The 22060-nt window shown below is 48.7% G+C and overlaps 1 protein-coding gene across 1 annotated transcript; it reads left to right on the forward strand.

Moving 5' to 3' along the window:
* Positions 1–16511: 16511 nt before the first annotated feature.
* On the forward strand, positions 16512–18100 carry LOC122036888 (UDP-glycosyltransferase 89B2-like). The gene has a single exon (XM_042596321.1). It carries the CDS (start codon positions 16553–16555, stop codon positions 17987–17989), a length of 1437 nt encoding a protein of 478 aa, XP_042452255.1. The 5' UTR covers positions 16512–16552; the 3' UTR covers positions 17990–18100.
* Positions 18101–22060: the final 3960 nt, after the last annotated feature.

A 22060-nucleotide genomic window follows, 5' to 3' on the forward strand; every position in this document is an offset into this window, starting at 1 on the left:
GAGCAAATCGCCACTAGCCATCGGCTAGCCGAACTGGAGGATCTCCTGGAAAAACTCCAGGTGTCGGGAGGTCCATCGGCCGAGCGGGAGAAACAAGCCCTCGAGGCCGAACAGAAGAAGGCCGCCGACCTGGCTACAGAGGTGGCTCGACTCGAAGACTTGGTGAAGAAGCGCGACGGGGATGTGAAGCGTGCCAGTAGCCGGAAGAGGCGGGCGATTGCTGATCTGGATAAGATGAAAGTTGAAGTCCGAGCCCTAGATCAGCAATCTAAAAAGCTGGAGGCACAACTGGCTGCCGAACGGGATGAGCGCTCTGCTGAACGCACCAAAGCGGAGGTGGACCAGAAAGTTCTTCAAAATTCACTGATTGCCTCCCGGGCGGCGCTCAGACAATATAAGGAGGGAGAGTCGAGTCGCCTAGCAGCAGCGCGCCAAGAATACCTCCGTTCGGAGCGGTTCGGCGCAAAATTCGGCGGCAACGTCTCCTCAACTTTCGCCGAGGCGGTCAAGGTCACCATGGCGTACTTGAAGAAGGGTGGCCACCTTCCTGCGGGAATGCACATTCCCGCCTCCGACCTGGCGGCCATGATAGATGATATCCCGGACGCCTTTTTTAATTTTGAGGACCCGGAGTGAGGCGAGTTCTTTTAAGTACTTTCTGTATTTCATCCGCTTTGCGAATGTAGGACTTTTGTACGTGCCGTTCGGCATAATTGTGTTCCTTTACTTGTATTTTTGTTTGCCCTTCATTGCCCCTTTTTATTCTGTTTGATGCTCATTCGTAGAATCAATTAGGCTCCACGTGTTTCTCACTAGACGACCGATCAGGTTAATCGATTGGCTCGTTTTCCTCAAAATCGTTTAGCGCTTGGCTATACTGTTTGCGTTCAACGAATGCGAAGTATTGACAAACTGACGGTCAATCGGCCTCAATCAATTTAGTACTTGCGAACGCTCGTTATTTGGCGTCCTTAGTTCCGTCCAAGAAGTTCACAGTCGCGGGTTCGGCACTCGATCTTTAACGACGGAGCTCGTCGGTACGGGTATTTATAGCCGATCGGCGCGGCTCTCGATCTTTAACGACGGGGCTCGTCGACCTTCCGCTCGGACGTTTATAGACGTCGGCTCGTCTCTCGATCTTTAACGTCGGAGCTCGACGGCGCGGATATTTATAGCCGGTCGGCGCGGCTCTCGATCTTTAACGACGGGGCTCGTCGACCTTCCGCTCGGACGTTTATAGACGCCGGCTCATCTTTAACGCCGAGCTCGACGCCGGATATTTATAGCCGATCGGCGGCTCTCGATCTTAACGACGGGGCTCGTCGATCTTCAGCTCGACGTTTATAGACGCCGCCTGCCTCGATCTTTAACGCCGAGCTCGACGCGGATATTTATAGCCGATCGGCGCGGCTCGATCTTTAACGACGGGCTCGTCGATCTTCCGCCGGACGTTTATAGACGCCGCTCATCTCGACCTTTAACGCCGGAGCTCGACGACGCCGGATATTTATAGCCGATCGACGCGGCTCTCGATCTTTAACGACGGGCCTCGTCGACCTTCCGCTCGGACGTTTATAGACGGCGCGGCCCTCGATCTTTAACGCCGGAGCTCGACGGCGCGGATATAGCCAATTGGCGCGGCTCTCGATCTTTAACGACGGGCTCGTCGAGCTCGGATGTTTATAGACGCCGGCTCGTCTCGATCTTTAACGCCGGAGCTCGACGGCGCGGATATTTATAGCCGATCGCGCTCTCGATCTTTAACGACGGGCTCGTCGATCTTCCGGTTTATAGACGCCGGCTCGGCCCTCGACCTTTAACGCCGGAGCTCGACGCCGGATATTTTAGCCGATCGGCGCTCTCGATCTTTAACGACGGGCTCGACCTTCCGCCGGACGTTTATAGACGCCGCCTGTCTCGATCTTTAACGCCGGAGCTCGACGGACGGATATTTATAGCCGATCGGCGCGGCTCTCGATCTTTAACGACGGGCTCGTCGATCTTCCGCTAAGACGTTCGGCGCGTCTCTCGATCTTTAACGCCGGAGCTCGACGGCGCGGATATTTATAGCCGATCGCGCGGCTCGATCTTTAACGACGGGCTCGTCGATCTTCCGCTCGGACGTTTATAGACGCCGGCGCTCTCGATCTTTAACGCCGGAGCTCGATGGCGCGGATATTTATAGCCGATCGCGCAGCTCTCGATCTTTAACGAGTGGCTCGTCGATCTTCCGCCGGACGTTTATAGACGCCGCCTGCCTCTCGATCTTTAACGCTGGAGCTCGACGGCCGGATATTTATAGCCGGCGGCTCTCGATCTTTAACGACGGGCTCGTCGATCTTCCGCCCGGACGTTTATAGACGCCGGCTCGTCTCGATCTTTAACGGAGCTCAACGGCGCGGATATTTATAGCCGATCGCGCGGCTCTCGATCTTTAACGACGGGCTCGTCGATCTTCCGCTCGGACGTTTATAGGCGCTGCTCTCGATCTTTAACGCCGGAGCTCGTCGGCGCGTTATAGCCGATCGGCGCGACTCTTGATCTTTAACGACGGGCTCGTCGATCTTCCGCCGGACGTTTATAGACGCCGCTCGTCTCGATCTTTAACGCCGAGCTCAACGACGGATATTTATAGCCGATCGGGCGGCTCTCGATCTTTAACGACGGGCTCGTTGATCTTCCGCTCGGCGTTTATACACGCCGGCTCGCCTCTCGATCTTTAACGCCGGAGCTCGGCGACACGGATATTTATAGCCGATCGGCGCGCTCTCGATCTTTAACGACGGGCTCGTCGATCTTCCGCTCGGACGTTTATAGACGCCGGCTCGTCTCTCGATCTTTAACGCCGGAGCTCGACGGCGGATATTTATAGCCGATCGACGCGGCTCTCGATCTTAACGACGGGCTCGTCGACCTTCCGCCGGACATTTATAGACGCCGCTCGCCTCGATCTTTAACGCTTGAGCTCGACGCCGGATATTTATAGCCGATCGCGCGGCTCTCGATCTTTAACGACGGCTCGCCTCTCGCTCGGACGTTTATAAACGTCGGCTCGCTCTCGATCTTTAACGTCGAGCTCGACGGCGCGGATATTTATAGCCGATCGGCGCCTCGATCTTTAACGACGGGCTCGTCTTCCGCTCGGACGTTTATAGACGCCCGCTCGTCTCTCGATCTTTCGCCGATCTCGCGCGGATATTTATAGCCGATGCGCGGCTCTCTATCTTTAACGACGGGGCTCGTCGATCTTTATAGACGCCGGCTCGCCTCTCGATCTTTAACGCCGGAGCTCGACGGCGCGGATATTTATAGCCGATCGGCGCGGCTCTCGATCTTTAACGACGGCTCGCCTTCGATCTTGGACGTTTATAGACGCCGCCTGCCTCGATCTTTAACGCCGGAGCTTGACGGCGCGGATATTTATAGCCAATCGGCGTCTCGATCTTTAACGACGGGCTCGTTTATCTTCCGCTCGGACGTTTATAGACGCCGCTCGCCTCTCGATCTTTAACGCCGGAGCTCGACGACGCGATATTTATAGCCGATTACGCCGCTCTTGATCTTTAACGACGGGCTCGTCGATCTTCCGCCGGACGTTTATAGACGCCGCCTCGTCTCTCGATCTTTAACGGAGCTCGATGGCGCGGATATTTATAGCCGATCCGCGGCTCTCGATCTTTAACGACGGGCTCGTCGATCTTCCGCCGGACGTTTATAGACGCCTCGCCTCTCGTTCTTAACGCCGAGCTCGACGGTGCGGATATTTATAGCCGATCGGTGCGGCTCTCGATCTTTAACGACGGGGCTCGTTGATCTTCCGCTCGGACGTTTATAGACGCCGGCTCGTCTCTCGATCTTTAACGTCGGAGCTCGACGGCGCAGATATTTATAGCCGATCGGCGCGGCTCTCGATCTTTAACGACGGGGCTCGTCGATCTTCCGCTCGGACGTTTATAGACACCGGCTCATCTCTCGATATTTAACGTCGGAGCTCAACGGCGCGGATATTTATAGCCGATCTGCGCGGCTCTACGGTTTAACGTCTGGGCTAGACGGCCTAACCAGGCTAACTCCTTACCAGGTCAAGCGACCTTGGCCTTCATACCTTATCCCGTGCTTGAACAGTTTTTATGCCCATCCGAACGGCACGGGTCATTTGCTTACGAATTTAAATGCATACTCCTCCTGACCGATCGGCTCGGGGGCCTTCGCTATTCGAGCGCTTGGCTCGAATAATCCATATGCCCCTGATGAACGGTACGCCGTTCAGAGGAGAATGCTCAATGTGTTTTCATCTTTTTGCTCCCTGCATCACAAGTATATAGGCGACCAAAAAGTATATAAATTTATATTTAGCGCACCTTTCACCTAGCTTGGAGAACGTACTCCTGGCTGAACGGCTTAGGGTCTGCTTCGTCGAGCCTTTTGGCTCGGATAATTTACCTCCGTCCGAACGGTACGGGGCCTTCAATTCTTGTTGATGATGCCTTATATTTGTTCTCTTGATTCTTCATTTCTGCATTTCAAGTATTCAGTCGAAAAAAGTACACAGGATGATTTACATTGATACACCTTTCACCCCGCCCGGTAAGGCTGGAGGTGGTTCGCGCTCCACGGTCTATCTAGCTGCTGATCGTCCTCGTCTTCCAAATAATACGCGCCCGAGCGGAGCTTTTCGATGATTTTGAAGGGACCTGCCCACGGAGCGTCAAGCTTGCCGACGTCGCCGACCGGCTTGACTTTCTTCCAGACCGAATGACGCGCCGGTTGTAGTTTTGCTTCATCCGCTGACGGTATGCCATCAACCGAACGAATGCCTTGGCTCGCGTCTCGTCAACCAAATCCAGCTCCATGTTCCTTCGCTCGGCGTTGCCTTCATCGTAACATTGGACCCGGACGGACTCGACGCCGACTTCAACCGGAATGACCGCTTCGCCGCCGTACACCAGATGAAAAGGTGTGACGCCCGTTCCTTCCTTAGGAGTCGTTCGTATGGCCCATAAAACGCCCGGCACTTCATCCGGCCAACTTCCTCCCACGTGGTCGAGCCGAGCGCGCAGAATACGGAGAATTTCCCGATTGGCTACTTCGGCTTGACCGTTGCTTTGGGGGTAAGCCACGGACGTGAAGTGTTGCTCGATGCCGTAGCTTTTGCACCAATCTTCTAACACCTTCCCTGTGAATTGCCGCCCATTGTTGGAAACCAATCGGCGAGGGATACCGAACCTACAGATGATGTGTTGCTAGATGAATTTTTTGACCATCTGCTCGGTGATCCTGGCTAGTGGTTCGGCCTCCACCCACTTGGAAAAATAATCGACCGCCACCAGCAAAAATTTCCTCTGCCCGATCGCCATCGGAAATGGACCCACAATATCCATTCCCCATTGATCGAACGGACATGAAACGGTTGATACTTTCATCTCCTCTGCCGGTCGGTGGGAGAAGTTGTGATACTTCTGGCATGAAAGGCATGTAGATACTGTCCGAGCGGCGTCTATTTGTAAGGTCGGCCAGAAATATCCAGCTAGTAGGATCTTCTTAGCTAGTGATCGTCCGCCCGGATGTCCTCCACACGATCCTTGATGTACCTCTTGGAGGATGTAAGCTGAGTCCTCCGAGCTCACGCATTTCAACAGCGGGCGAGAGAAAGCCTTCTTATAGAGCTGATCGCCAATGAGTGTGAACCGACCGGCCCTCCTCCTGAGCAGCTGAGCTTCATCCCAATCGACCGATGTGGCTCCCGAGCGGAGGAACTCTATGATGGGTGTCCTCCAGTCGCTTGGAAACGTGAGGCCTTCCATCCGGTCGACGTGCGCCACCAGCAGTACTTTTTCAATTGGTTGTTGAATGGCAACCGGCGTTATTGAGCTTGCGAGTTTAGCTAACTCGTCGGCTGCCTGGTTCTCCGTTCGAGGGATCTTCTGAATAAGAACCTCTCGGAAAGTAGCTTTGAGTTTTTCAAAGGCCTCAACGTAGAGTTTAAGCCGAACGCTGTTGATCTCAAAGGTGCCAGAAAGTTGCTGAGCGGCCAACTGTGAATCCGAATAGAGAGTCACCCGACCGGCACCCACATGCCGTGCTGCCTGCAATCCGGCTATGAGGGCCTCATACTCTGCTTCATTGTTGGTAGCTTTGGAATCCAGCCGGACGGATAGGTGCATCTTTTCTTCTTGAGGTGAGAGCAGCAATATTCCAATCCCACTTCCGAGCCGAGTGGAGGACCCATCCATATATATTCTCCACATAGCTTCCGGCTCTGGCCTTTGCACTTCGGTTACAAAATCAGCCAAGGATTGCGCTTTGATCGCCGAGCGGGGCTGGTATTGGATGTCAAATTCACTTAATTCTGTCGTCCACTTGATGAGCCGTCCGGACGCTTCTGGATTCAACAGTACTCTTCCTAGTGGACTGTTCGTCCGGACAATGATGGTGTGAGCCAAGAAATATGGTCGGCGCGGCTAGAACCAAAGCAAAGGCCAACTTCTCGAGCCCTGTAACGAGATTCAACATCTTTAAAATGTGGCTCGAAAATACACCTACTGTTCCTCACCTTACAAGGCTGAGCCTACAAAGATGCTCGATTGAAGAGATAAATATAAAGTGACTCACCCCGATCGGCTTGGCTAGTACAGCAGGGAATTAAGATATGTCTTCAATTCTTGGAATGCTCGGTCGCATTCCTCGTCCGATGAAATTTAGTGGCCTTGCGCAAAATTTTGAAGAAAGGAAGGCTCCGGCAGTCTTTGAGATGAATCTGGACAATGCGGTTATCCGACCGGTCAACCGTTGCACTTCCCTTATATTTTGGAGGCGGCATGTCTTGTAGAGCTTTCACCTTGCTGGGATTTGCTTGATTCCCCGGTCACTATGTACCCCAAGAAGCGCCTCCTTTTGCTCCGAACAAGCACTTCGGGATTTAGCTTGACTTCATATTTGCACGTGCTCGGAAGGTTTCTTCCATGTCCTTGAAGAGATCGGCCGGACGGATTTGATAAGAATGTCGCCCACATATACCTCCAGATTGCCCGATCTGCTCCCCAACACTTTGTTCATCAAGCGTTGATAGGTGGCCCCAGATTCTTCAATCCGAACGGCATCACATTGTAGCAATACGTGCCAACAAAGTTGACTTTTTCTTGATCTTCACGGAGGCGGGACTTGATGATAGCCTTGGTAGGCGTCGAGCATACATATTAAGCCGACCGTAGAGTCCACTAGCTGATCTATCCAAGGCGGATAAAAATCTTGGGGCATGCTTTGTTTAAGTCCCTAAAGTCGATGCAGACTCTCCACTTGCCGCCCGGCTTGGAGACTAATACTACGTTAACTGCACCTCGCGTATGTGGCCGGCCTCCAGAAGTTTCTCTACTTCCGCCCGGATGATGGCATTCTGCTCGGCATTAAAATCTCTTTTTCTCTGCTTTTTCGGCCGAGCGTCCGATCGGACATGCAACTCATGCTGCGCTATGTTCGGCGAGATTCCGGGCAATTCATGTGTCGACCAGACGAAGACATCATGATTTCGTTGGAGGCATTGGATCAGCTCTGCCTTCTGCTCCTCCTCCAGATCAGAGGCGATAAAAGTCGTGGCCTCCGATCGGGTTGGATGGATCTGAACCTCCTCCTTTTCATCATAAATTAAAGCAGGAGGTTTCTCGGTTATGGCGTGTACCTCGATCCGGGGCGCTTTCCGAGCGGCACAGGCTTCTGCTCGGATCATCTCTATATAGCACCGCCGAGCTGCTAGCTGATCTCCCCGTACTTCTCCCACTTTGTCCTCCACGGGGAACTTGATCTTCTGATGGAAGGTTGAGACGACTGCTCGGAATTCGCTGAGCGCCGGTCGTCCCAAAATGACGTTGTAGGACGAAGGAGAGTCGACCACCACGAAGTTTATTGTCCTAGTCCTCCTGAGCGGCTCTTCTCCCAGCGAGGTAGCCAGTCGGATTTGTCCGACCGGCTGCACTTCGTTACCCGTAAACCCATAGAGCGGCGTTGTCATGGGCAGCAGCTCGGCTCGATCAATTTGCAGCTGATCGAACGCCTTCTTGAATATAATGTTGACTGAGCTCCCTGTGTCAACAAATATGCGGTGAATAGTGTAATTTGCTATTACCGCTTTAACGAGCAGAGCATCGTCGTGGGGCACTTCAACTCCTTGTAAGTCCCCGGGCCCGAAAGTGATTTCCGGTCCACTTGCCCGCTCTTGGTTGCAACCGACTGCGTGGATCTGGAGCTGCCGGACGCCCGCCTTTCTAGCTCGATTGGAGTCTCCTCCGGTCGGCCCACCGGCAATAACGTTGATCTCGCCCCGGGAAGTATTGCTCCTGTTTTCCTCTTCCCAAGTGGACGGTCGGGACCGTTCTCTTGACGCCCGGCGATTCTCCTGTCTCGGAGATTGGTGCCGATCGGGCGTCTGTTGATGTCGCCTCTCGGTGCGGGTCCGGTCGGCTTCATGGGTCCTTTGTCTCCTGTCGCTGGGAGGAGACCGTCGTTCGGCATTCCTGGGAACGGGATTAGCCACGAAAGGAAGACTTCGACAATCCCTCGTGTTGTGCGTATCCGTCCGGTGGAAGGAGCAGAACATAGGGGTCCACCTCTTCTTTGGCTTGGGCCGAGCGGCAACTACCTCTTGTACTTGGGACCTCACCCGAGGGGAGCGGATTGCTTCGGCCCTTGGTCCTCTCGGCGGTTGATGAGCGACGTGCTGTTTCCGTTCGGCATGAATAGGTGCCCGCTCGGTTGGAGTTTCCTTTTTCCGGGCGGCTTGCGCTTCTTCCACGTTTATGTATTCGTTGGCTCGATGTAGCATGTGATCATAATCTCGGGGCAGCTTTCGGATGAGCGCCCGGAAGAAGTCCCCATCCACAAGGCCTTGCGTGAAGGCATTCATCATCGTCTCCGATGTGGCCGTTGGAATATCCATCGCCACTTGATTGAATCGCTGGATGTAAGCTCGAAGCGATTCTCTCGGCTCTTGCTTGATGGCGAACAAGCTGACACTCGTCTTCTGATAACGCCGACTGCTGGCGAAGTGGTGGAGGAATGCCGTTCGGAAGTCCTTGAAGCTTGTGATGTATCCGTCCGGCAGCCTCCGAAACCACCGTTGAGCCAATCCAGAAAGAGTAGTAAGAAAGACTCGGCACTTTACGCCATCTGTATATTATATTGATGGAGCGTAGCTGTGTTATCAAACTTACCCAGATGATCATCCGGGTCCGTTGTTCCGTTGTACTCGCCGATCGTCGGAGGCACGTAGTGCTTGGGTAGAGGGTCTTGTAGAATAGCCTCCGAGAATTGGCGATTGATCCGCTCGGGAGATGAGTCCGCCCGGGGAGCTTTCCCTTTTCTGTCATCTCGCCTTGGCATTTCGTCTGAAGAAGATCCTCTATCTCTTCGAGCTGGTACGGCTTCAGGGGTGCGAAATAAGGCCCGATGGAATGCAACGGTGGCTTGAGGTGCTTCTGCTCGGCCACCCGACGCAGATGTTGCTTGTTGCTCCGGCCGCTCGGCGGCTGCTTTCTGTTTTTGCTCCACAAGTTTGGCGGCCCTTATCTCGACCAGAGCTTCGAGTTCTTCCGTCGAAAGCGCCACCGTGTGTTGTCGTCCAGCCTCATCCATTGTTTCCAGTCGGATGCAGGAGCGTTCCCACAGACGGCGCCAAATTGATCCTGTCCGAACCAGGAGTCAACGGAAGCTAGGGGTGTGGCGCTTCTTGCTGGATCCTCGAGTGCTCCGGCAAACCTGCAGCAAAACCGAGCCGGGAGGGGTGTCCCGGCGATGGCCCTCCGACGCTCGAGTCAGGCGAGGAATAACAAAAAGGTGGCCTCAGGATCAAGACTCGCGTACCTCCGGTGAAGAAAAGGAGACCTTATATAGACCTCTCGAAGGAGCCTGGGCGCGCCAATCAAAGCAATCGCCTGCTTTCGACCATGCCCAGGTATGGGTCTGTCAGAAAGACCATGCCCAGGTATGGGTCTGTCAGAAAGACGTCCATAAGGCTATACCGCTACTGTACCAACCTCTCCATGATGTGACGGCGAGATCCTCCATCGTGCACTCTGGTGTACGGCGTAATCATCAGACATGCCTTTGCTGACATCCCATATCCTGAGCCGAACGAATAGGCCGCTCGGCTAATCTTTGTATCCTCGCTCTTATCCTGGACGAGCGGACCGCCCGCTCGGCCCTCGGTCCCAGCCGGGCGGACACCCGCTCGGCCATTCAGTCTTCCCGCCTTGGCGTCGGAAACCCAAGCCCATGGCTGGGTTATCTTTGGTTCCGCTCGGACCTACTCAGCTGCTTGGCGCGGCCATTAACCGCTTAGTCAGCCCTACATCTGTCCTCATGCTGAGACCCTTCAGGAAGTGGATCCCCCATTCTTACCGCCGGATCAAAGATGATGGTTAGTCGACTGGCCTGATGCTGTTCCATGACAGATCCTAACTCAGGGACTGATTAGATATGGTTAGATATCTCGATAGTACATAGAGATATATGACCCGCAATGATGTAGAGAAGGTAGTGTTAGTTGATTAATACCTATGGAATCTAACTATTACTAAGTGAGAATATCAAATGATGATCTTCGAGGGGGCAGAACGCCAATTAACAGTTATTTTGGCAAACTACTTAATGATAGTGCTCCTATACCATTGTGTGCATGGCTCATCACTAGAGGTTCCTAAACCTTAAGTGGAGCAACCGTAATGAGATGTGTTACAGGACAATGGTTAGCCGTTTCAACAAACATTATCTCCATCAAATAGCTCAAGACCTTGATCACATGATCATTTACTAAAGGTCTTGAAGTCTATATCTAGATCAAAGTGTTCGACCTTTTATCGACATTCATCGGAGGATATTTATGGACACGATTTTGAGAGTTGTAGTGATACTCTCTTAATGGGTTATCACGCCCCGAGGGTATACTTGTCTTCCAAAATGGATGGTACCCCCTAGTGACATTTCATGAAATAATCGATACCAAATAATTTAAAGCCAACACAACTAGCTAATAATGACAATGCGTGTATGTATGCATGTACATGTGAACACACTAAAAAATCTAGAACAGAAAGTAACTATAACCATAAACAACAAAAATAATAAAAAGAAGTAATTCAACATAAATCCAACTTGAGAATGACTGACAGGCAGGACCTCTGAGCGACACAACACTTCCTTTATCTGTTAACCTAAAAATCAAAGGAAAAACAAAGGGTAGTGAGTACAATAACTCAGTGGGTAGAAGAATATAATGCATAAATAATATATCGTCAGGAGATTAAAGGATGTAGTCTCAGGTAAAATACTTACTAACCAACGTCGGTGTCCCAACATAATCACCAGTTAACCAAAAGTATAATCAATAACATAGCATTTTACTAACCTTCTCAACCAAGTATAATCAATAAATCGGGAATACATACAGTACATCCAAACCTGCATAAACAAATACATGACCGACATATAATAAGCACATAACAAATACTGACTACAAGAGAAACGCTCTACCACAGATGATCCCGTGGGTAGTTAGGATAAATGACTAGTTACTGTCCATGTCCACTAATGACTCTCTCAACCATGAATGGGAGACAGAGTATACTAACAGTTACTAACGACTCTCTCAACCACGAATGTGAGACAGTGTACACTAATAGTTACTGACGATTCTCTCAATTGAATGGGAGACAAGAGTTGGTAGGATAAACTAATGGTTGTTAATGACTCTCTCAACCATGAATGGGAGACAATGATCGACAGGATAAACTAACTGAGGGTCTAGTAGGATAGTCGAAATACTGCACTATGGTATAACCATACCAATGTATAGGCATGAGCCTATATAACATGTAAGGGTCTACTAAGATACTCGGTATCCTATACCACGATATAATCCTACTAATATTATAGGAAGAAAATAGATAATTAGGTCCCCAAATTACTGATTATCTAGTATTAATATCACAACTAATTCCATGGTATCATCACACATATAATAAATAACGGGGTCAATATCAAGTAATAATCCTAGAGGTTGATCCGAAGGGAAAAGCCTAGTGGAATATGTTACCCCTCTACTAGGGAGTAATCTCCATTAAGCATAGGTCAGTATAATCTCACTAACATATATGCCCACACACCAGTATACAACATACTAGGCACGAGCCTAAGTATATAACCATACTAAGCTATATATTCACGAACATAATCTATAGACCTAAATAGCAATAAGGGTTTATTAGGATACTCAATATCCTACACTACAGTATAAAATAACAAATAAAGGTTTAACAAAATGCTCAATATCCTATGCTATAGTATGATCATCCTAACAATAAATACAAACTTAAATCAGCTACCAAGGGTTCTAACAAAATATCCAACTTCCTACACTATGGTATGGTAATATCATGCATATCTATGAACACAATCATGAACTGTTGGTTAGTCCTAAGAAAATGTACCGGTTCCACTGTATAAAATTTTTTTGTACAAGTGTCGAACCTTTCCTTAAATAACCTATTGTATTCTTTAGAAGTTAAATTAGGAATCGCAGACGGAACTTAACATCATTTATTCCAAATTTAACTTATCTGTTCTTAATGGTTTAGATTTGAATCGCAAGCAGAACTTAACACTATTGATTCAAATTCACCTATATTATTAATTTCATTAAATATTAATTTTCAAAATTGGCTTCCAGGACTGCATGGCGAGGCATATGACCTTCTTGGATATGGGAGCAACCACCACCGCCTAGACAAAACCTTTTAAGGAAAGCTAATATTTAATTTCCTTAAATAACTCTAGGTTAACCAAAAAGAACAATCGAATCACAAATTCGAAAACAAAGAAAACACAAACTCAAAAACTAATTCGAAAAATGAGACCTAATGCCTCTTGTGTTTGGAATTCTTACAAAAAGAAATAACTAGCCTGATGTGAAAAATAATTGCTAATTATACTTTCTCTTTGTAAACTAATGACCTCGAGATCTTCTGCCGTATTCCTCGCCTCGCCTTGGACGTCGTGTGGGCGACGATCCTCCAAGATAAACACCACCCAAAAGCTTCCTTCCTCTTCCTCTAAAATCCGGCCACCACCACCACCAAGGAGAAGAGAGCAAAGGGAAAGGGAGAAGAGAGAGGGCCGACAACCAAGAGATCCTCCAAGCAAGAGAATAAGAGTTGTGTCTCATGAAACCTTCTCACCCCTTCTTTTATATTAGTTGTCCAAGGCAAATATGGGAAGAATTTTTACAAAAATTAAAATCTTTCTCTAATCTTCCTCTAATTTTCCTTTTCTCTTTTAATTTTTCCTTTTCTTTCCTCTTGATTGAATTAATCACCAAAAATTAATTAATGATTTTTTTAACAATATGGCTGGCCACTTTGCTTGGGCACCAAGCAAGGGTGGTCGGCCCCATAAGAGGAAAGGAATATTATTTTTTATAAAATTTTACAAGAAGAAAAACTCTTATAAAATTTTACAAGCTCTCTTTCCTAAAATAGAAGTTAAAAAAGAAAAGTTCTAAAAATTAAAATCATGTTTTAAAATTTAAAACTTCTCTTATAAAATTTCTTTTTTTAACATGGTGATAAAAAATTTAAATTTTAAAACTTATCTTTCTTTTTTTCTTAAACCATGAGGATGGTTAAAAAAGAAAAGTTTTAAAACTTTTAAAACTCTCTATTAAAACATGTGGCCTAATTCAAATAAGGAAAGTTTTTAAAAAAAATTAAAATCTCTCTTTTAAAACTTATAGTTTTCTACAAAGAGAAGATTTTAAAAATTCAAAACAACCCTACTTGTTTGAATTATTGTGGCCGACCCCTACTAGCTTGGTCACCAAGCAATAGAGCCGGCCCATATAGAAGAGGATGTGGCTGATCATTGCTTGGTCACCAAGCAATGGACCGGCCCCTTTCTTGGACACCAAGATGAGCTTGAGCAATGTCCGGGGATCAGGTTCATGTCCACCAGGGATCAAGTCCAAAGACTCTCCCAAAACATGAATCCTTACAATTACTCCCTCCATCCTAGAATAAAGAAATCTACTCCATGAAATGAGGAAAGAAATCCGAAGAGAAGGGAATTACAAGCATTCTAGATCCCAAATCCAAGATAAGGAAGAAAGAAAGCTTATCTAAGATGAAGAATCATCTCCGGATCCAATCCACGATCTTGGAATTTAGGGTTTAGAGTTTAGGCCAATCAAATATTTATGGGTCCCACCTATCAAATATTTACTCTCAAATATCCTCAATTCCACAATCAAATATCTCATCAACCAAATATTTATAGGGCCCACGACCATTTAATTAACTTACATTTAATTTTAAGAAAAATATAATAGAAGACATATAAATTTAAGTCCATACAAATATAAATATTTTATAAATTTAAAATTGAAATACAGAGATACAAATCATTTTTAATTAATAAAATACATAACAATAAACTAAAATTAATAAAATAAATATGTAGTAGATAAAATAAACCATAGAAATTAACTACATGTTCAATTTTTTCTTCGGTTGTTCACATATCGCTAGATGATTTTGAAGTTGTTCATTGGTCATGCCTCATGTGTGCATTACGAGGAGTTGATGTGTCTAGATGAGTTGATCAACTTTCTTATTGTTATTATACTCTTGCAAATGTGCCATTGATTGTTGCATAGCCTGATTCAATTCATCAATTAGGCCTACTCTTTCTTTGCCTTTCCTCTTTGCTGCCTTCTGTCCCATTGGACGAGATTAGATTTCTCTATCATCTATATCAGCGGTTGTGTTAGGATTAGAAGAGTCAGTATGTGCACCTGATGATTCTGATGTTCTTACTTTTTTTGTAGTCCGTCGCTCTGAGGATTGAGGAGCATACAAAGGACTATCTTTTACGATTCTCGACACATGCTCATATTGGAAAGTAGTTTTAAAAGTACTCTTGTATTCTTCATGAGTTCACACCATCAAATCCTCGTCACTCCATCCACTTGGTCGATCATTATACCATTTATTGTAGATTCCATTGTATCTATTTACGATCTTTTTCAATGAAGCTCAATGTGATTTTGCTTTCTCCGCAGTTCTCTTTTTAGCTCCCTTAGCTCGATTGGTATTGAAATATGCCACAACTCGTTTCCAAAATGACTCACTCTTCTGGGCATTACCAACTACTGAATCTTCACTCATAATTGTGTAGGCCGCTGTAAGGAGCTTATCATCTGCTACTGTCCATATTGTTCGCTTGCTATGGTCTTCATCTGACTTGTTGCCCATCTCTGGTGCTTGATTGAGAATAATAACGTCGAACCCTATTTCAGATGAGAATGGAGGAAATTGTGAATCGGGGACTGCATAAGGTGTACCTTTATCACTGTCAGTTGCATCAACACTAGCTCTTCTCGATTTATTTGATTGAATCTCTGGTGATTGAAGCGGATTAATTCCATGAGATGGGACTTGCATGAAATACCTACTCTACCAATATTTTGGAGGATATGTATAAAATGGAGCTCGAGGGTCGTCACTCAAAGAATTTGGATAACTTTGAAAATTATGGTAATATGGTGATGGGTATGGAAAAGGTTGGAAATTTGGTGGATGTTGAGTGGAAAATGGAAATTGAGGATTGAAGAAATTAGGATGGGCTCGATCTTTCTTCACTAGAATTTTCGTCGACATTTGGAGAGTTGAACAAATCCCTAAAATAATGATCATAATTTTTATCCATTTCTCTCTAAATTTTTGGTAGGTAATGGATATGGAAATGATGAAAATAGATGAAAGAAAGGATGTATATATAGGGAGAAATTGAACGTTACCCAACATTTAATTTTTCGAATGTTTAATTTTTCGAACGTTTAATTTTTCCAACGTACTTTTGTTTTTAATTTTTTTAATGTTCTGAATTTAATTAAATTTAAAAAAAATTAAAAAAAAATCTAAAAGTTACGGCAGCCCATCACATTTAATTAAAATTTAAAAAAAAAAATAAAAAACTCAGAATAATAGAGGCCCACTATTGTGAAATCATGAGACACATCCAGTGATTTTTATTCATCCTTCAAATATCTTTCGTAATGAAAGATATTTGAAAAAGAGATATTTGAAAAAATATCTCCTTTGCATATCCCCATTGAAGATGCTATGAGAGAAAGCGTCCGATTGAAAGGAAGGATAGGACAAATCAGAGAAACCGTCCGATTTGATAGGAAAGCAGTATAAAATTAAATATATTATTTGGTAAACTTTACATAAAATTAAATATATGGAAAAAGTATAAAATTAAATATATTATTTGGTGAATATTAAAAGATTAAATGGAAAAAGTATAAAATTAAATATGTCAATTTGGTAAAATATTAAAATAGATCCGCTTTTGACAAATTGTTGATTAGATTTCTTTCTCTATGTTTTTTTCTGAAAATTGAATTCCTTCTGTCCGTCGCATATCGGTGGTCCCGGACGTCTCAGTCTCTTCTTTGAATTTATTATGCGGTGACCAAAACGACTCTACCTTGTGGGCACCAAGATAGATGGCGGACGAGCAGCGAGTTCATTTCCACAAAAAGTCTCCCGAGATGGCGGACGAGCAGCGAGTTCATCTCCTGTTGGTCCCGTTCCCGGCGGCGGGTCATATGCTGCCTCTTCTAGATCTCGCCGGCCTCCTCTCAGAAAGCTTCCACCCCGCCATCATCATCACAGTCGCCGTCACACCCAAAAACGTCTCTCTCCTCGCCGCCCGCTGCCCCGCCGCCTCCCCCCTCGTCCTTCCCTTCCCCTCAGACCCAGCCATCCCTCCAGGCGTTGAGAACGCTCACGAAGATCCCTCTACCGACGTTCGCCTCCTTATGCGCGCCTTCGCCGGCCTCCATCTCCCTCTCCTCCGCTGGGCCCAGGACCATCGCCCCACCGCACTCCTCTCCGACTTCTTCTGCGGGTGGACCAACCTCCTTGCCGCCGAGCTCGGCGTTCCTCGCCTCGTATTCTCCCCCTCCGGCGCGCTCTGCCTCTCTCTTATCCACTCGCTCTGGCGCCGGATGCCAAAGAGGAACAACCCTAATGATCCCGTCGAGCTCATACTCTTCCCTGATCTACCTGGTTCGCCGCTCTATCCGTGGCGCCACCTCGCCTCCAACTACCGCCTGTACGTCGAGGGCGACCCGCTGTCGGAGTTCGCTAAGGAATTGTACCTTGCCAACCCCCGCAGCTGGGGCTTTATCTTCAACACCTTCACCGAGCTCGAGAGGACTTACCTCCACCACCTCCGGCATGATCTAGGGCACGCCCGCGTCTGGGCCGTGGGACCCCTCGCCACGCCGCCGGGGACCTCGGTCGGATTGGAAGAGCGGCTGGCAGCTTGGCTCGGCGCATCCCCGAAGGGATCCGTGGTATACGTGGCCTTCGGGAGCCTGGCCGAGCTGTCGCCGGCGCAAGCGGAGGCGCTGGCGGCTGGGCTGGAGCGCAGCGGGGCTCGATTCGTGTGGGCGACCAGGGGGGCAGTGGCGATGCCGGTTGGGTTCGAGGAGCGCGTGGCGGGTCGGGGCCTCGTGCTCGCCGGGTGGGCGCCACAGGTGGCGATTCTGAACCACGCGGCGGTGGGGGCGTTCATCAGCCACTGCGGGTGGAACTCGGTACTGGAGGCGGTGGCGGCGGGGGTCTCGCTGCTGACGTGGCCGATGACCGCCGACCAGTTCTTCAACGCGAGGCTGCTGGAGGAGGAGATAGGCACGGGGGTGAGGGCGTGCGAGGGCGGCGAGGAAGCCGTGCCGCAACCGGAGGAGCTAGCGCGTCTGGTGGCAGAGGCGGTGGGCGAAGCGGGGAGGGCGCGAAGGGAGAAGGCGCGGGAGTTAGGGAGAAAGGCGGCGGAGGCGGTGTCGGAAGGCGGCAGCTCGGCCAGAGATTTGGCGAACCTTGTGGACAAGCTGTCAAAGGTTGCAATAGATCAAACAATTGGAGAGCCGAGAGTCTGACAAGACAAATCTTCTGAAAAAACCCTTTCCATGCAGCTCAAGCTGTTTTACTCAGTCCTGTTTCATACTTTCTCTACTACTTCAACTGAACAATTCAAGCTGTTTTACTCAGCCCTGTTGCATACTTTCTCTATTACTTCAACTGAACAATTGATGAATGCACATCCCTCTTCGAGCTTGAAACTTAACCTGAAAAAACTCATGTAATAGAATGACATGCACACCAGTCTATGATGATCAAGTAAACCATACTAACAATAATTAATAAACAATTATATAAAAGATGGTTTTTTTTTCAGACCTTTGCTATGGGAGTGAACCACTCCAACGCATTACTTTCCTTCATCTAAGCCCTAAATGGCAGAAGTTTCCTCCATAGTGGATAATGTTTCTGGTGGTAAGAGTAAAACATGAGTGATCCTCTCCAAAATTTGAGAAGATGAAATTGTCGAAATGATGTGTCTGGGATGTTGACCGCATCTCCATGATCCGGATATGGTGAGCTATCTTCTGCGTTGACCAAGTCGTCAGAAGTACTCTGGTCAACAGTACTTGTAGCCAGCAACAGGATTACCTTGGTCCCTAGTACCTCGATACTCGAGGCGTATCCCACGAATATATGAGCAGCTGAATAATAATAGAACACTGAAATAAATATAGGATGAGTGCGGGGGTGTACCCTGGCCCCGAGGGCGCCCTCAGATGGATCGTTGAGCTGGTCGCGATGCTGATCGAGTCGTCGCAGCCTTGAAGGGTAGATGAATGTGAGTCAGTTGAAGAGCCGGATCTGACTGTCTGGAGTCGAACGCGCCCTAGATCCGGGAGACGACATGTAGGCAGTAACACACCGACCAAGATATGACTGCGGCACGCAGACCGAAACAAAGTAACAACTCGTAGGCCAAATAATACCAACAGTTCACAATCATAATAGTGTTGCACAGGCCGACACAAGAATGAAATAGCGGCTCGATGGTCGGATCACCGTGGTAGTTCGGGGGCGATCGGATCATATCAACAGCACATAAACACACGGATCAGAGGCTGTATCGACGTCAAACCTAAGGACAAGGGCACTAGACGATTTGATCTAGCGACGAGGCTACGGGTAGTGGTATTGACGCTGTGAGGTCGGTCGACCGCTGCCACTAGAGGTGATGGCTGCATGAGGGATAGGGAAGGCAAGGGGATGCCGAGGGACCGAGCCTCGCCGAACTTGCGTGGTCGCTAGCAGAAGAGGTAGTGGTGTCCCCTTGGCGGTGGTGGTTGTGTCGGCGTTCCCCACAGTCCCTTTGCGTGAGATGGCCGGAAGCGAAGAAACGAGATAGAGGGAGAGAAGCGTATGAGCCTCCAACGAGGTGGCGACGAGAGCCTCCAACGAGGCAACGTCGAATGAGGGTGGCGACGTGCGTCCCTCGCGGCTGCGGTGGCGGCGAGGAAGAAAACACAACAATCCTTGTGCAAGGTGGCCAGAGGTGTCTGCTGACGAGAGAAGAGGGAAAGGAGAGGAGATGTATGGTGGCTCTCCGGCAACGAGGGGGCAAGGCGACTGCGGCAACGGTAGTGGCGTGAAGAGGAAGAGGAGAAGACGACGTCGGTGTCGAAGGAGAAGGGAGGAGGTGGCCCCAAAGAGGTCGTCGTCGGCGGATCTCCTCGGCGGTGCCGGTGACGACGAAGGAGCTCCTCCTGTGGTTCCTGGTGGCGACGTAGGAGAAAAAACGAGCCCCCTCTGTATGAACAGTGCCTACTCCATAAAAACCCCAAAACCCTCAATATGTGAAATGACACAAATGCCCTCCCTTCCACCTACCCTTATTTCCTCGCCGCATCACAAGTCTCTCCTTCAAGTCTAGTCGAAGGATGCGCGAGTTCGACTGACTGGGTAGTCTATCACAAAGGTTGAATCGCTCTCGATATCATAGTCAAATCGTTGAACCCATCGTATAATGCCACACGAGTGGTCGTTATAGTAATGGTGTCGTACGAGAGATGGTAGCGACGCCAAGCCAACTAAGTCTATAACTAGACCGATGCCGAGCGAATGGCAAAACGTCAAGCGAGCGACAAGCAAAATGATAGTCGACCGAGCGACACGCGGAATGCCGAGCAGACCGAGCGAACGAGCGAACGAGCAAGTGATGCCGAGTGATCGACCGAGAAAGTGTCGACTAGTCGACCGTGAAATGCTGACCAAGCCATCTAGAGAATGTCGAGCGTTCACCCGAATAATTCAAGCGTGTGGCTGAGCGGACGGCTGAGCAATACCAATCGGGGTGACTACGAGAGTGCTGATCGAGTGGCCCAGAGAATGCCGATCGGGCGATCGTAAGATGCTAGCCCGACAATCAAGTAGTACTGAGTGGGATGATGCCGAGTGGGAGAGGATCGCGAGAGCGAAAAGCACGAGGTCGGTGCCCCGAGTGGGTGCGAGGCTCATGTGACCGAAGGGCATGGAGCCCGCAGGATACCCTGGTCTGAGATCAGTGAAGATACTTCAGTCCTAGACTAGTGGCGATATGATGGTCTGAGATCAGTGGAGATACTCCCGTCCGAGATCATTAGAGATAGCTCGACCCCAAACGAGGGAGATAAATGCTTTGATAAGTTGGTCTGTGACCAGTGGAGACTGTTTGACCCCGAACGGGGGAGATAGGAGATTCGATATGCTGGTCCAAGACCAATGAAGATCGCTTGAACCCGAACGGGGGAGATAGGAGATCCAATATGCTGATCTGAGACCAGTGACGATCGCTCGACTCTGAACGGGGGAGATATGAGATCTGATATGCTGGTCTGTGACCAGTGAAGACCGTTCAACCCTGAACGGGGGAGATAGGAAATCTAATATGCTGGTCCGAGACCAGTGACGATTGCTCAACTCCTAACGGAGGAGATAGGAGATCTGATATGCTAGTCTGTGACCAGTGAAGACCGCTCGACCCTGGACGGGGAGATAGGAGATCTGATATGCTGGTCTGAGACCAGTGACGATCGCTCGACCCCGAACGGGGGAGATAGGAGATCTGATATGCTGGTATGTGACCAGTAAAGATCGCTCGACCCCGAACGGGGGAGATAGGAGATCTGATATGCTAGTCCGAGACCAGTGAAGATCGCTCGACCCCGAACAGGGGAGATAGGAGATCCGATATGCTGGTCTGAGACCAGTGACGATCGCTCGACCCCGAATGGGGGAGATAGGAGATCTAATATGATGGTTTGTGACCAGTGACAATCTCTTGACCCCGAATGGGGGAGATAGGAGATCTGATATGCTGGTTTGTGACCAGTCACGATCGGTCTCGACCTCGAACGGGGAAGATAAGAGATCTGATATGCTGGTCTGTAACCAGTGAAGACCGCTCGACCCCGAACGGGGGAGATAGGAGATCCTATATGTTGATCCAAGACCAGTGACGATCGTTCGACCCCGAATGGGGGAGATATGGTTTTAAGGTCGTTGCTCGACCTCTAGAGCCCGTGGCTCTAATATAACTCAAACCCGGCCGATCGGCACGGGAGTCTCTGACTCAAGCGTTTATAGTCGTCGCTCGACTTCTAGGGTTTATAGTCACTGCTCGACTTCTAGGGTTTATAGTCATCACTCGACTTCTAGGGTTTATAGTCGTCGCTCGACTTCTAGAGCCCATGGCTCTAATATAACTCAAACTCAGCCGATTAGTACGGGAGTCTCTAACTCAAGGGTTTATAGTCGTCGCTCGACTTTTAGGGTTTATAGTCGTCGCTCGACTTCTAGAGCCCGTGGCTCTAATATAACTCAAACCCGACCGATCGGCACGGGAGTTTCTGGCTCAAGGGTTTATAATCGCCGCTCGACTTCTAGGGTTTATAGTTGTCGCTCGACTTCTAAAGCACGTGGCTCTAATATAATATAAACCCGGCCGATCAACACGGGAGTCTTCGACGTTGAGCCAATGGCTCTAATATAATATACATCCAACCGATTGGCACAGGAGTCTTCGACATTGAGCTTGTGACTCAAATATAATATACACCCAGTCGATCGGCACGAGAGTCTTCGATATTAAGCTTGTGGCTCAAATATAATAT

This window comes from Zingiber officinale, unplaced genomic scaffold (assembly GCF_018446385.1).
Source record: "Zingiber officinale cultivar Zhangliang unplaced genomic scaffold, Zo_v1.1 ctg222, whole genome shotgun sequence".
Classification (NCBI taxonomy): Eukaryota; Viridiplantae; Streptophyta; class Magnoliopsida; order Zingiberales; family Zingiberaceae; genus Zingiber; species Zingiber officinale.

Bases quoted from the DNA above. Each gene is read 5' to 3' on its own strand.
- LOC122036888 (XM_042596321.1), top strand. From the start codon at position 16,553: ATGGCGGACGAGCAGCGAGTTCATTTCCACAAAAAGTCTCCCGAGATG.